The sequence below is a fragment of the Chinchilla lanigera genome, unplaced genomic scaffold, assembly GCF_000276665.1.
Source record: "Chinchilla lanigera isolate Chin_1 unplaced genomic scaffold, ChiLan1.0 scaffold00016, whole genome shotgun sequence".
NCBI classification, from domain to species: Eukaryota; Metazoa; Chordata; class Mammalia; order Rodentia; family Chinchillidae; genus Chinchilla; species Chinchilla lanigera.
In genome coordinates, this window is record NW_004955417.1 from 171219 (window position 1) to 187851 (window position 16633).

Sequence of the window (16633 nt, forward strand, 5' to 3'; positions counted from 1 at the left end):
AATCTCCACAAACTGTGAGCTAAATAAACCTTCCCTTCCTTAATTCTGGATATCAGGTATTTTGTCCCAGCAATGAGAGAAAAGTAACCAAGACAGAATTTGGTGCTAGGAGTGGGGCCATTGCTGTCACTATACCTGACCATGGGGTTCAACAGCCTTTGGGAACGGCTTGTGGGAAGAGTTTGGAAAGGTTCGGAGATGTCGCTTGAAAGAGTAGAGCTAGAACACCTTAGGTTGTTCTGTACGGGAGATTCTGGTCAGAGCTCAGAGGACCAGAAAGCTGATAGAGTAGAAACTCCTCCCAGGTTTCTGCTGGTAAGAAAGACTGTATTGGTTGTTGGACTCCAAATGATATGTGTTTTGCTCTTGGTAAAAAGTTTGTCTGCATTTTGCTCCTGTCCAGAGACTTTGCCTGACACTAAGACTAAGGGTGGTGGGCTCATCAATCTGGCAGAAGAAATTTCAAGAAGTCGAATATTGAGGCAGTGGGCTATTGTTGGGATCTTTTAGCCAGATTTATGTTGCAAATTAAGAATAAAGAGCCCAGAAGGATGATTTAAAATGTTGTGAGTTTGGCCAGAAAAAAGGCTCCATTAAAGCTGTGGACTGCAAAGATAGAGCTGAGAAGATCTTAATTCCTGAGAAGGAACAGGAGAATATAAAAGATGACTTGGCATTAGAAGCAGCAAGTCCCCACCTTTTGCAGCCTCCAACCTGCCAAAGTGAAAGACTTTGCTTTGAGAAGAAAGCCGCAGAGCGCCGTGTTCCAAATTTGCAGTGGCAGCTGCACCAGTTTCCAAAATGGTGGAGGCACACAGAATCTGTTCCTCAGAATCAGGTTCAGAGTACTCAGCAATGCAGGCACTCAATGCTTATAGAGAAGAAAGCCTGGCTACTGCTCCAGCCAGCACCAGACCTTGGCATTATCCATGTGGTGCTAATTTTAGGGGCATGCAGAATGCAAGAATTCTGAAGTTAAGAAGGCTTCCACCTAGATTTCAGAAGAAGACCTGGGAAGCCAGGCAGTGTGCCCCTGACAGGGCAGGGTATGAAGCTGTGAGGGACAAGCCTAAAGTGCAGTGGAGACCACAGAAGGTTGGAACAGCCAGGAATGTGTATCATCTAAGGAAAGTTGCATGGAGGGAGCAAAGAAGGCCAAAGAGAGAAGCTGTGGGAGCTACAACCACTGGAAGTGCCCTAGAGGCGGAGCCCTGAAAGCCCTTTGGAGCTTAAAGATTGCTTTGGATGTTGCATGTGGAACTACAGGACTTAGTGTTTGCCCTGCTGCCCTGCTGGATTTTGGACTTGCTTTGGTCCCAATGCTCTGTATGGAATGGTAATGTTTTATTTTGTGCCACTGAACGTTGGAAGTATTTAACTTTGCACTTGTACTGGGGATCACAGCTAAGAGTCTGCCTTAGATCTTGGAGGAGACTTGGAACTTCGATTTTTCAGCAAGCTGAAACTATTAGGACTTTCACAACTCTTAGAGATGGACTACAATGCCTTTTGCATAAAGGGATGTGCAAGAGTCTTTGGGGGGCAGGGGGAATGTTATGGTTTGTGTCTAGATATCCCCCTAAAGCCTCATGCAGTCATGGGGTGAGCTTCTAGAGTTTTTGATTGATTCATGGTCCAATGCTTCATGGATTATGCTTCATGGATTATGAGTATGGGTCCTACACCTGCTCTGGGGCAGGTAGCCTGCATAAAATATAAGGCAGGGAAAGAGGCTTGCTCTCTGTTGCTGCTCCCCCCTTTTTTGGCTCTTGTTGCTTTTGCTGTCTTCCACTGCCATGAACTGTTGCCCCTCTGCCATGTCACCCTGCCTTGGAGCCAGCTGATTATAGACTGAAGTCTCCACAAACTGTGAGCTAAATAAACCTTCCCTTCCTTAATTCTGGATATCAGGTATTTTGTCCCAGCAATGAGAGAAAAGTAACCAAGACAATGTGTATATGAGTAGGAAGTTGCACTTTAATAGTCTTAGTTTTTCTAACATGCTGATGGAAGTATTTAGCCTTAATAATGAGATGATAAAATTTATTTGTATTCCTACTATTAAAGGAAAATCTATGATGTATACAATTTTCTTCTGTGATAAGAGTTCAGATTATTCTACCAGTAATAGAAAATCTGTTAAAATGATTTTAAAAAACAGCTTCATTATACAACTCTGTATTAATTACTTATCTTTCTGAATTAAACTTAGAAACAAGAAAATTAACTTCTTAACTTGTAGAATAACTAAAAATTGGAATTTTAGTGAGGAATAGAAACTTTAAGGATCTTGGCTTTAGGTATTTGTACTAAAGTTTCTTCAAAGTTAATTACAGTGGCGCGGCTGCGGACTTCCCGGGGCAGGCGCGGGGCCGGGGAAGCTGGACTCCCGCAGCTTCTTTGGGTCCTTGGCCCGGCCACCCTGGGCTTTCCTGGTGGCAGCTCTTGTCCCAGCACCACTGAAACACAGGAGCTGTTTCCATTTCTTGTTTCTCTCTATGTTTGAGGCAAAGCATTTTATGAATTCATTTGCTTAATAAAATCCTAAATCAAAGTGAACCTCTAAAAAAAATATAAAGGTAAATATAATTCATTCTAATTGTAAGCTATTCATTAATACTAGTCTAATAAAATCTCATTTCTTTCAATTATATTATACTAATAGTAGATTTGAATTTCCGCAAAAGAAAGTAGACTAAATTTATATCCCTAGCTTTAATCTCTACTTTGGTACAGGTATATGAGGGGAAAGAAACAATTACCTTTAATAGGGTGCTGGGAGAAGTAGGTTAAAGACAGATTTACCAGATTTTTGAAATTTCATTTTCTTTGAATAGGTCTAATTTTATACTGCAAGGGATATGAATTAAGAAGGCATTTTGGAATTTTTCTTAAAATGAAGGTACTTAAGAAAATATCATACCATAATCCCAGCACTCGGGAGGCTGAGGCAGGAGGATCACTGAGAGTTAGAGGCCAGCCTGGGCTACAAAGTGAGCTCAAGGCCAGCCTGAGCTGCACAGTGAAACCTTGTCTCAAAAAAAAAAAGAAAAAAAGAAAAAAAGAAAAAAAGAAAAGAAAAGAAAAAAATCTTATACTACAGAGATGCATATCTTACAAGGTCATTGTATGTTTTATTTGAAGAAGACCTAGCACAGAATTTCTTTAAATTTATTATTCAAATGAACACTTATTTTCAAGTATAGTTTTGGAAAATGCTAAGGAAGATTCTGGGAGATATATTTCATATGACTTTGCTAAATATGTAAATTTGATACAGCTTTGAATTACTTAAATCAACTGTTCCAAACCAAGGGTAATTTTTAAACTCATAGGACACTTGGCAATGCACCTCTTCCAACGACTTACCTAGCCCCAAAAGCCTGTAGTGTGGAGGTGGATAAACCCTACTCAGATCAACTTCCATGCTTTCCCTACCCGGTCATAATACCTAACTTGCACGAGCTAGTGTATATTTTGACTAAAAGATACTGAAAATATAATCAATTCTAAAAAAAGACTAAATCCAAGAATTTTTTTTGCAGGAAGAAAGGATACTATATTTAAAGGAATGAAATCATGGATATATGATGTGGAAAAGGAGAGATAAGCAATTATTTTCATTAGCCCAATGTATACTTACAATAAAATGCAAACTCTCTAAACAAATTATAGATAACAGTAATAAAATGACCAGAAGCATAGCCACATATGGCTGGGAAGAAAAACTCAAAGCGGTCTAGTTTAGGCAAGTTACTAAACAGACACAAGTAACAATGACTCTGAATCAGGAGTTGCCAAGATATATTACCTAAGATGTCTAGTATTCAACAAAAAATTATGAGACATGAAACAAGGTCCATCTAAGCATACTCAGGAAAAAAAAGCAGTTGCAAAGGTTATCTCAGATTATCCTCAAGTATTAGGTATACTGGGTAATAATTTTTAAAGCAGGTGGTATATATGCTAAATGAGCTAAAAATAATAGCATTAGAGACTTTTATTACTCAATAGAGATGCTCAGTAAAGAGAATGATGTGAATAAGCAAGTGGAAAGTCTTGATTTGAAAAATACCTGAAATGAAAAATTAACAAGATTTGACATAGCAGATGTGACACAGTAAAAAAATGAATCCAAGAACCTGAAGACAGATCAACAGAAATTAATCTCCAGAAAAAAGGAAAAAATGAAAATAAATGAGCATCACTTCAGAGCTATGTGGTACAACATGAAGCATACAAGTTTCCAAGTAATGGGAGCCTGAAAGGTGCTGAGAGAATGGGACTGAAAAATTATTTGAAGAAATAAGGGCTAACGAATTCCCAAGTCCGATATAGGGCATTAATCTATCTATTAATAAGGTCCAAGAAGCTCAAAAGCCAAAGACTGCTAAACACAAAGAGATTCACACCTTGATACAGCATAATCAAATTGTTGAAAGTCAAAGGTAGACAAGATCTTGAAAGAAGCAAGGGAAAATGACTCATGGAAGCAACAATACGATTAAAGATTGACTTTTCATCAGAACCAATTGGTGCCGGAAGGCAGTGCGATGACACACTCCAAGTGCTGGAAGAAAATACCTGTCAATGAAGCGATCATTCAGAAATGAAGGTGGATAATATCAAATGTTCGTTTAAACCAAAACAATCTTGCATAGGAAAGTAATGTGATATAGCCACTTTAGAAAACAATTTATCAATTTTTTAAATGGCTAAACATAAACTTGCTATGTGACCAAACAATTCCTCTTCTAGGCATGAACTCAAGAAAAATGAAAACATATGCCTACTTCTATGAAATTGTTCACAGCATTATTCGTAATAGTGCAAAACTGAAACTAATGCAAATTTCTCAACTGGTAACTGGACACAGGAAATGTGGAATATGTACATGCATACGATGGGAAGCTGTTTAGTAAAGAAACAGTGAAATAACAATGAAGGCTATAACTATCCTCAGTGAATGATGCTAGATGAAAAAGATTATAAACACCATATATTAGTTTTATGTTTAAATCTTTATATATCCACATACAGACATATATAACCCTATATATATGAAATATCTAGAAAAGACAAATTTGTAGAGAGTGAAAGATTAGTGGTTGCTTTGGGCTCGGAGTGTAGACTGACTGCAAAATGGCTTTAGAAATTTTTATTTTTGAGGTAATGAGAATACTCTAAAACAGGATTACAATGATGGTGAAACAGCTTATAAATTTACTAAAATATACATTTACAATAGAATAAAATAACAAAAGGCTTAGTTTAAGGGATGAAGATTTTACTTCAATAAGGCTGTTTTTTTTTAAAGTTACAGTAGTCATGCCAACATGAAGAAGTGTCTCAGTTTAACTGAAAAACACAAGAAACCTACCAGCTAAATCTTTACCAATTAAATACCATTTTGGGGGAAAAACTGCATAAAATCCAAACTAATCTATTAACAAATCTGTTTGTGAATCTAACCCACTGCTTTAAGAAATAGGTCACTTCACCACGTCAATTAATGTAATTTGAGTAGCATCAAACACAAGCTGAACTGGTAACAGAAAATCACTTCTACCTCTGAGGAGAAGCTTTATGTTTGTTTTTAATTGTAGGTTCATGGGTGCTTAGATGGAAGAAAACTCAACACACAAATAATACTATTAAATGAAGTGAAACTAAATTCCAGAAAAAATTTTGTTTTTTTGAAACAGAAAAAAAATGCCTTCATTTTAGATCTTCTACATAGCATGAATAACTTCCATGTATTTCAGTGAAACAAAACTTTGGCTAAAATATTAAAAGCGCTCTGTGCAAAACTACTGTACACTGAAATAATATTTTGCTGTTTGCTAATCCATTTGAGGAACAACTATTGTACTGTGTTACTTCCTCTTTCATGTGATATATAATACAGCACTTACCCTGCTTTCTTCGAGGCTGTCAAATGGACCTGGTGGATCATCCAGACAAAGAAATTCTCTCACTGCAAGGCTTTTCAAAGTTAAAAAAAAAAGATTAGTGTCAGTATGAATTAAGTTTACAAAAGATAGCAAACAGCAGAGGTTATGAAGCTCCCCTGTGTTTTAAGCAAACTGATTTTGCTGATATACCAAAATAAGCAAGTTAATGTGTTTTTATACAAGTAGCCAAACACAAACATTAAACTCTAGAAGATGTAAAGATCTTTAAGATGTTTTCAAAGGTCTTATGAAAATAAATAAAAACCACAAATTTATTATTACATACAAACTACAGACATAAAGTATAACTCAGAATAGTAGTACAAGACACCAATCTAACTAGTGAATAGCTTCTTTATAACTTTTTACAGAAATATCAGTCTTAGCCAGTATACGAAAATTATTATTCTATTATGAATACATATAACTTACAATTCATACTGCATTTGTTTCTTTTTTGGTGGATGCTAAAAAATAAGTGTAAACACCAGGTGTGGTGGTACACTCCTGTAATCCCAGCACTCGGGAGGCTGAGGTAGGAGGGTCACCATGAGTTGGAGGCCTGGGCTTCATAGTGAGTCCAGACCAGCCTGAACTACATAGCGAGACCTTGTTTCAAAAAAAAAAAAAAAAAAAGTGAAAATTATTTACTCTGAAGCAGCTTAAAGATTGTCCTTGCCATTTTCCCTAAATATTTTTTAAATGAGTAATTTAAGTAAACATAATTTACCTAAGTATTTTTCCCAGATAGTGTATGAGAAAAAAACTTCTGAATTCCCCCAAAACTAACTTACTTATAAGTCACCAAAAATTTTAAAATAATGAAATAATATAATTCTTATGCTCATAATTTGCAGTCAGAAATAGGTTAAGAAGATAGGGTAAAAAAGGAGAAAACCAAACTTCTTTAAAACACAAGCAAGCTCTATTTCTAAAAAGCAATTTTGGAGTATGAGACAGCTCTATATGTGTGTAAAAACATCAATGTGGAGCCTTAATTGTTTTCATCTGCAAAGGGATCAAAGTATGATAAATACAATCACTACACGAAGAGATGTCAACTTATGTTAAGGGAATGAGCTTTAGGGCTCAGGTGGGGACAGACAGGTTGATGATGACAGTGTGTCATGAAGAGATAAATGGACTTTTAGTGGAATCTCTCCAAAAGAAAGCCAATATGAACTAACACAGAAATATTGTTTGGAAAATAATCCAGAATATCCCAAAGGCAGAACAAATAAGTTCATAAAGCAGCATCCAGAAAAGCAAATTTTGGCTTATAGAATGTTAATATCCCTTCTTACCAAAAGGGATACACATTCAGGGAAACAGAAAACACCTGAATATTTATAATCACAGAATAAGAGATGAAAGAGATCTTAAATGAGCCATACACAGTATGCTTTCTGTCCCTTTTACAGCTTCAGCCAAGTATACACAGTACTTAAATACCACCAAAGGTAATGGGGTTAGTATCTTTGCTTTTTATATAAACCAGTCCAAGGGCTGGGGATTTAGCTCAGCGGCAAAAGCGCCTGCCTGGCAAGCTCAAGGTCGTGAGTTCAGTTCCCGGTAAAAGAGAAAAACAAAACAAAACAAAAAAACAAAAAAACAAAACTAAACAAAAAATAAACCAGTCCATGTGTGAATACATTCACATACTGCTAAATACATGTCAACAATGTTAGCCTATTTTCCTGTGACCATATATCTTTAAGCATCAATAGGAAGACACTAACATTTTCAAAGTACATTGCATATGCAGGGCTTTCACATATCTTATTTATTTAATTTTCACAGCAATCATGAGAAGTTAGGATAGGACTTATATCTCAATTTTACAAATGATACAAAGTTCAGACAGGTAAAAATAACTTGCTTTGCAGTCACAAAGAACAAGTGACATGGCTGGACTTTAATCTACCTTCTGAATTTAAATATATGGCCTTTTACCTTTAAATTCTTCTATCTTTGGTTCATTTATATTCTTTCCTTTTAGGCCATTGCTCTCTAAACACATTCAACTTGTCCATTTACCTCTTTAATTATACACAGCCTTTAGGATACTCAAGTGGTTTAACAGTGAACAACAGGCCAGAAGGACACACACTCTTCTTGTATAGATATAATTACACCTACCCATTATTACACCAGAGTAACTATTATTAGATAAAAATGAGCCACAGGAAATGAAATGATCTTGGCTTTGAGGACTAAAGTATGGGTGAAACACTAAATGAACAGCATTTATAATGGAAAGGAAAATGCTAAGAAGCATATGGAAGGAGCTTAATACTTTCAGTATATGACGACCTAATGTGGAACATTTTCTTACAGTTTTATACCCACATTTCTTCTACTTTAATGATTTTTTTTATGTTTATTACTTACTTACTGGGATACTATAGCTAGGAAGGGAAAAATGTTTAAAGGAGCATACATTCTTTTTTATACCTTTATTTTATAGCAGAAATTTGGCCAAGATCAATGGCGATGTCAGCTGAGTATCCTACTGAAGGAACCTTTTTATTTTGGAGTGGTTCTATTTCACTCTTGTTCCTTTTCTTGTTTTTAAATGATCTATGGCTCATGAGAATTCTTAAACTTTGGCAGATTCCCTGAGTCTCTTTCAAATGTAGTAGTTCCCAAGTTATACTCCATGCTCTACTTTTAAAAATCTTTAGCTTAAAAACAAAATTTGAAACAGGCAACAATTTACACTCTCACACTGTATCCCTATCCAAAGAGAAGGACAGGCTAAACAAAAAACCTCTGGGAAATGGTGGGGTTTGAGAAAACAAAGAAATACCAAAATATTTTTTCCCCCTAGGAAAGGAAGTCTTCACTGCTGCTTGAGAATCAATGAGAACTTAAATTAGATTCAATAAATATTTATTGATGGTATATGTGTGCCATGGTTCTGCTCAGTAATTTTCTGTATATGATTAATGCATGATTTATAAACAAATCAAGTGAATTCTACTAATAAATAAACACCAAAATGTCTACATTACTAAGTGATACATGGCTTAAATGGAAATCATATTTTAAAAGCTTTATTCTTTTATGAAGATGTTCACTGAGAGGTTGAACATAGCGTCTAACCTCTGCTACTATTTGACTATGACAATGGATAACAAAAACATCAGGACAGTGTGTATGTTTTTTTGTAAGAGGAAAAAATCTAACAATCTTGAATAAGAAAGGCAAGGGGAGATTTTATTTTATTTTATTCCTTTTGTTATCTGTAGTACCTTTTGTTTTGTTTTGTTTTGTTTTGTTTTGTTTTGTTTTGTTTTCTGGCACCAGGAATCAAACTCACGACCTCGCACTTGCCAGGCAGGCGCTGTGCTGCTGAGCTCAATCTTCAGCCCCTGTAGTAACGTTTTAATGTATCTGAGAAAACTTTTTGAAATTCAGATCAATTACCGACTCAAAGATAAATGAGCAAACAGATGGTGTATTTTAGTTTGTTTTTATTTTGACAGCAAAGTTGCACTGTAATTTCAACTCTGCGTTTGAAAAAAATATTCTTTGGAATAATTGCATTTTCAAGCTATGAACCTAATAAACTACTTCCATCTACTGAGCTTTCCACCATACATTTACTATTGGTTTTCTTTCTTTTCTTTCATAGATATATATGTATTTACATTTCCCAAATTTTTCAAAACACCAGTAATTTAATAGCTAGATATTGTGAAATGGAAAGAAACTGTTCAAAAGGAAAAATGAATTGGGGTGGGGGAAAGGAGAAAAGAAGGAAGGGAAAAGGAAAAAAAAATACAAGATAGTTAAACTACTAGTGTTTCTTAGTTCACTGAAAAGAAAGGTCTGTGCTAATATTGTTTGGAGAATTTTTTATGCCCATATCTTGTACTCTGAGTAATTACTTTAAAGATAACAATACAAAATGCATTCCCTATTGTTATTCTCCTATTACTTTGTTATGAAATTTTGTTTTACTCTTTTCTGTAAAATAGAAAAGGGAAAAAACCCCACTAAAATTAACCCAACTTCTCTTAATATCATTTTATACAAAAATAACTTAGAGACATTAACAGTAACATTTCCTGTGAGAAGATAGTTCAAGTTTAAATGCATAAAATAGTCATCTTTGAGTATTCACATTAAAAAAGTATAGATATATTAAATTTTATACATAAGGGGATTTATGTTGACACTTAATCCGATGTATTTCATTTAATAATTCTTTAATACCACTGGAACTCGACTTTATTTTTTTGAGACAGGGTCTTGCTATGTAGGTCAGGGTGGCCTTGAACTCACTTTGTAGTCCAGGCTGGCCTCAAAATCACAGAGATCCTCCTGCCTCTCCTGCAGCAATCCTCCAAGAGCTGGAATAATAGGTGTGTGCCACTATACCTGATGAACTCAAGTTTTTTAAAGGGTCACCATGTTTATATTGGACAGGTTGAAATGACAGGCACCTCTTTTTTATCTGAGCTGATAGTTCCTTCCTTTAACTTCTCACGATTATTGCTAGTTGTTCCTTGTTAGCTTTACTATTAGAAATGAAATTCTAATACCAGCAGTATAGATGTCCTAGAAACATGACAGAAATGCAGGATCTTTAGCCCAGATCTATTAAATTAGGCTCAACATTAACAAGAACCTCAGGTGATTCACAAGCACATTATACTTGGAGAAACACTATTCTAAAGCTAAATATATTTGATGAACATGACTGCCATATTCCCTGTGTACTCTTTATTTTTAAAGTGTAAATGCTCTCATTTCTTTTGAATTGCCCCCTCATGTAAATGAGTGGATACTAGTAATTTTTTTTATATCATTAACTGTTGCTGATCCAGATCCATTCTGAATTTTTGTTTTTGAAGATACAGAATTTAAAACACTGAATTTTGGTACCAAAGCCTTTATAGATGAATGGTAATTATAGAAACTACAATGCTTTAACTTGTATTTTAAAGAATTAAAAAAAAATTGGTAATCATATAAATGTGGAATAGTTCTGAAAACAGAGACTGGTAAAACATTACTGTGCTGAATAACATAATGATTTTAGAGTAAGAAAAAACAATATAAAACAATATATGACTGCATTTTAACTATGATAGACTGTGCAGTATAAGACTATCCTTATGTATCATTCACCTTGACAAACTGAGTTCCATTTACTTTGCACCTGCTGTTGTATTGTGATTATATTTCCTTTCATCTGGGAAGTTTTTTTTTTTTTTTTTGCTGGTACAATTATCACTGCTTCTTTAAAGTTTAAATTTGATGTCATCCTCTGGGAAGCCTTCTCTAATTCCCCCACGAAAACATTTCTGTCATTTCTTTTTCTAAAAGAGCTCTACCTCTGTATTCATTATCACTCTTTGGGGCACGTTTTCTTCTTACTCAGATTTTTGAAAAGCTGATTAGCATCTAATTCATTTTTGCACAGTGACACCCCTTACACAGTTAGCCCTAAATAAATATTCATTGACCAGATAAAATCCAAGTAAATCCTTTTATCATGGGAATATTAAAATAGGTTTATCTGTTTTCATACTTGGTATTTTCTAAATGTATCTGGAAACAGTAATTCTTTTAAAACAGTCAAACTAACAGTTCTTAATATCCTCTCACTTCTTCTTTCCTTACACTTCTGCATTATACAACTGGAGCAACTGAAATGTCACAAGCTGACAGTTGTGTAACGGTAAGCTCTTAGCCAATTCGAAGGAAGGTTAAAAACTGTGTGCTAAGGTGCTGAGGATATCAGAAAGGAAAGTGAAAGAATAATTAATATATAGTTAATATTCCATGATACATCTGACATGGAGAGCCCCTGACATGTTGATAATCATCCATTCGTTTTTACAGAAGAAAGAGTACTGACAGTGGGGCGATATACCGTACTGTAGTCCACAAACTTAAGAAGTACAAAAATTTTAATATTTGAGCTTTACTCAAATTTAATTTTGAGTAATTTTGAACTTTCTGCAATCTCAGTCTAACATTGTAGGCTCTGGCTGCCCAAGTTTATCTGCTTAATAACAATATGTGCTTGTTTTCACAGGCACACATGGGCAAATAAATATGAAGCGCACTAGATTCTTTCATCTATGACTTCTTAGCATTTTTAACAGTCTAAGAATAACAAATGAAACCCTACTTCAATTATTTGCCCAAGACACATTTCTTTTCCTGGGACAACTACGAATGAATTGAGCAATACCACCACCAATGTGGTATGCAGTTTAAAGAGACATCTTGAATATCCCTAGCAATGTCTAACTTGATATCTATTATTAGTAATTTTAAAAAGATGCATATAAATACTGAACTATCAACACAAAGATTTACTGAATAATGGACAAGAGAACAGGGAAAGAATGTGCTGACTTACTGGTAAAAGTCGTGTTTTATGGTATGTTATAAAATACATTTTCTTCAAGTCTTCCTATGATTTTAACATTTGTTGGTTTTTATTCCTGTTTTGCGTGCCTGAATTAAAACTAACCTTTCCTCTTTTTTGAGAGATGTAAAAATCTAAAGAAATGTAGGGAACACTTGTGCTCCTAGTACCTAGACACACGATCACCTACTTTGTCATGTTTGCTGTAATCTTTTTCTGATAAACAGTACAACTGTGAGTATTGACTGTATCCTTCATTCAAGTACTTGTTGGTAGCTGACCGTGTCACCACAGTGCTAATAAGCACTGGCCACTGAATAGCGAACAGCCACATGACCTGCAATTATGTATCTTACAATCTCATTGGAGAAACATCATCAAATAATTACAGAAAGCATTATGAACTGAAATGCTGTATCAGTCAAGTATCAGTCTTTTTCAACTGAGTCCATGAGAGAATTAAAACCTATTGATGATGATTTAAGTGATTACTTTCTCGATTCTCTTAAAAACGGGCATGTAACTAGTACCAACCTAGAAGTACATAAGAGATTGTCTCAAGGACTTAGGAACTGACTCTCAAACCAGAGGAGAGAGGCTGGTACAAATACTGTGAAAAAGAAGTGACCCACTGTTTGGTAGTGATGGGAAAGGGATAGGCCAAGAAGGACAGATACCTAACCAAGAGAAGTTTCTGTTGAAATCTGAAGGATGTACGGGAGTTAGTGAGGGGGCCGGGTGTGATGTTAGTGTAAAATATTGCCTTTACGGCAAATAGCCTATTTGAGGGACAAAAGGGGAAGGTGATTTTGGACGATAAATAAAGACTGATATGGCAGATGCATACAGAATGGGGGATGGGAAGGAATAATAAAACTGAAGGCTGGAATGACATACAGGCAGGCAGGGTAGCAAACTCTGTTGCAAAAGATCATTGTGGCTCTAATGGGCAACAGAAAAAAGCATGTATGAGGAAAAGAAATGGTAATGCTTCTGCAGTAATTTTAAGGTAGAGCGACCTACTAGGACTAGAGTGATGGCAAGATGTAGGAAAGTAGGCAAGCTTGGGTGCAACTACAAACATAAAGGAAGGAACAAGGGTCATAAGGTATATGTCAAGGATGACTGGCAAGTTTCAGTAAATGTTGCTGCTGTAAAGAAGAGAACAGTGTGGAGACTATGCTTTTAAGTTTTAGGTCTGAAGTAACTATTGAGTAACCTGACGGAGATGTCAAGGAGACAAGTCCATGAATCTGGAGTATAAAGAAGCATATGGGTGCGTGCCCTGCGTCCAGTGAGCAAGTGCTCTGAGAGCTGCTGGTCCCACGGTTCGACTCCGAGCTTTACTTCCACCGCCATGGTTTTCAGGTGAAATTCGTGGAGACAGCCATGTATCTCCCATCTACTTCCTGGGGACAGGAAGGCGACCCAGGACCCTGCCGCCATTACAGACTGAGTTACTGACCTCAGGGCACCCATGGGAGACAGGAGGTACTCACTCAGAAGCCCCAGGAACTGTTCTACCTGGCAGTGGCGCGTATAGCCTCTCTCTGTGCACACCCTGCGACGAGAGAGCAAGTGCTCCAAGAGCTGCTGGTCCAGCAGTTCAAGTCTGTGCTTCACTTTCACCCGGACTCGCTAGAGGGTTGGAGGCATGGGTAGTCTGTGATTGCTGCCTATCCGGCCTGCATCTGGTTCCTGTATGTGTCCTGAACTGACTGGAGACACAGAATCAGGTGGTTCACAAACTGCTGACCCTGCAGTTTGTGTCTGGGTTTTGCCTGTACCCTGAACTGCCTGGGGACATAGGTCCACTGGACCGGGATTGTCACACCAGTGCAACCCAAGTTTGTGCCATGCATGTGCCCTAAACTGCAAGGGAATGCTCCATCAGACGGTCTGCCATCAGCTGACACCAATGCCTGCGTCTGAGACCAGGGATAACGAGATACAAATCAACAACTAGCAGAAAACCCGAGACTAAGTAGTGCTTCTCAGGGGTCAATTAAGGGCAAACCTGACAAACAAGAAAACTAGAGACACTAGTGGCCTTTCCTGTGCAGCCACTGAAAAGGGAAACTGAGCTTTCTGCATCCAGCACCAAACATGACAAAACGAAGCACTAAAACACAATCCCAGAACTCCACCCTACTCAGAACAAGTCCAGGAGACATTGACTAGGAGACCTTGGTAAACACACCTGAAATAGCTGAAATGATTGCAATGGAAGTAAAGAAACAACTCCATAAGGCCACAAGAGATGAGATCAGAAATAATCTCTCAGGCAAAAACTGAAATGACAATAATAATGAAGGAACTGCTCAAAAAGTCTGAAGAAGAAACATATAAGAAAATAGAAGAACAAAGGCAAGGGACAGAAGCATTAAATGAAAAATATAGAAAGGACTTAGAATACATGAACCAGATTCAAAGAGGCTTCCAGGAAAACAAAGCTTCTACAGAAAGCTGCCAAAACTGCTTGAATGAAGCTGAAGATAGAATCTCAGACTTTGAAGACAGCATGGCAGCTAGTGATCGTGAAAGAAAGGATCTTGCAAAATCAACAAGGATCAAGGAAAAGTCAATTCAACAGCTGCAAGATGAGGCAAAGGGGAATAAAGTATGACCACTTATAGGAGTCAATGAAAACAGCAGGTGGCAACACAACTGACATGAAAAGAATATTTGCAGAAATAATAGCAGAAAATTTCCCAAGCATGGAAACAGAACCTGTTATACAGAAATGAGGCATACAGAACTCTAACCAACCACAACGAAAATAAAACTATACCCAGACATATAACAGTCAAGTTCCCAGATCTCCAGCAAAAGCACAGAATATTAAAAGCTATTAGAAATAAGAAACAGATTACCTATAAAGGAAAGCCCATCAAAATCACGGCAGACTTTTCAGCACAAACCATACAATCAAGAGCTTGGAGCGAAGTATTATAGGTCCTGAGACAGAACAGCTTCCAACCAAGACTGATGTACCCTGATAAACTATCCCTCAAATTCAATGGAGAAATAAAATATTTTCATGACAAAGAACAATTGAAGAACTTCATGAGCGCCAAGCCAGCATTACAAAGAATACTAAAAGATATTCTAGACACAGAAAAATCTGACCACAATTTCAAGAACAAGAGTATAAATGAAACGTCAAGAAGAGCAAGCAAGTAAACAGGTAGAAAAAGTAGGATACCAATGCAAGTAAATAACATGACAATGATAAATCAATACATATTGGTTATCTATAAATGTAAATGGCCTCAATTCTCCAGTCAAAAGAAACAGATTGGCAGAGTAGATTAAAAAACAAAATCCAATGTTATGTTGTATAAAGGAAACACATTTCACGGAAAAGGGAAATCCGTAGACTAAAAGTCAAAGGATGGAAAACGAGCTTCCATGCAACAGGAACACAAAAAACAGCAGCTGTAGCTATTCTGTTTGCAGACAATCTAAACTTCAAACGGACAACAATCAAAAGAGATAAAGAAGGTCACGACATCCTTGTCAGGGGAAAACTGCAAGAAGATGAGATAACAATCATAAACATGTATACACTAAATATTGGAGTTCCAAATTATATAAGACAAATCTTAACAGGCATGAAAACCCATATAATTAACACTATTGTAACACAGGACCTCAACACCCCATTGACACAAAGAGACAGGTCAACTGGACAAAAAATCAGCAAGGAAATAACAGATCTGAACCAAAGCTGCAAACAAATGGACTTAGTAGATGTATACAGAGTATTCCACCCCACAACACCAGAATACAAATTTTTCTAAGTATGGGACCTTCTCTAAAATAGACCACATCCTAGCCCATAGAGCATACCTACTGAAATGCAAAAGACTGAATGTATCCGGTGCATATTATCTGACCACAGTGCAATGAAATTGGAAAATAATCACAAAAGGAACTCCAAAAACTTCACAAACACTTGAAAATTAAACAACCTCCTAAGCAACAAATGGGTCACTGAAGAAATTAAACAGGAAATTAAAATATAACAACAAACGAATGAAAATGTACATACAACTTACTGGAATCTATGGGATGCAATAAAAGCAGTCCTCAGAGGGAAATTTATAGCGGTGAATTCACACATAGGAAAAACAGCAAGAGAACAAATAAGTAGCCTAATGCTACATCTTAAACTTTTAGAAAAAGAAGAACAAGACAGGCCCAAAGCCCAAAGAAGGGAGGAGATTATAAAGATTAGGGTAGAAATGAATGCACTTGAGACAAAGAAAACCCTCCAAAAAATAAA

General features: G+C 36.4%; 1 protein-coding gene across 2 annotated transcripts in view; it reads right to left on the reverse strand.

Moving 5' to 3' along the window:
• Snx16 (sorting nexin 16) overlaps positions 1 to 16633 on the reverse strand; it is a 49798-nt gene that overhangs the window by 11850 nt on the left and 21315 nt on the right. For both annotated transcript variants that reach the window (XM_005381723.1, XM_005381722.1), the window contains exon 5: positions 5916 to 5985. In XM_005381723.1, the coding sequence (XP_005381780.1) occupies positions 5916 to 5985 (70 nt within the window). The remainder of the gene's footprint in view (positions 1 to 5915; positions 5986 to 16633) is intronic.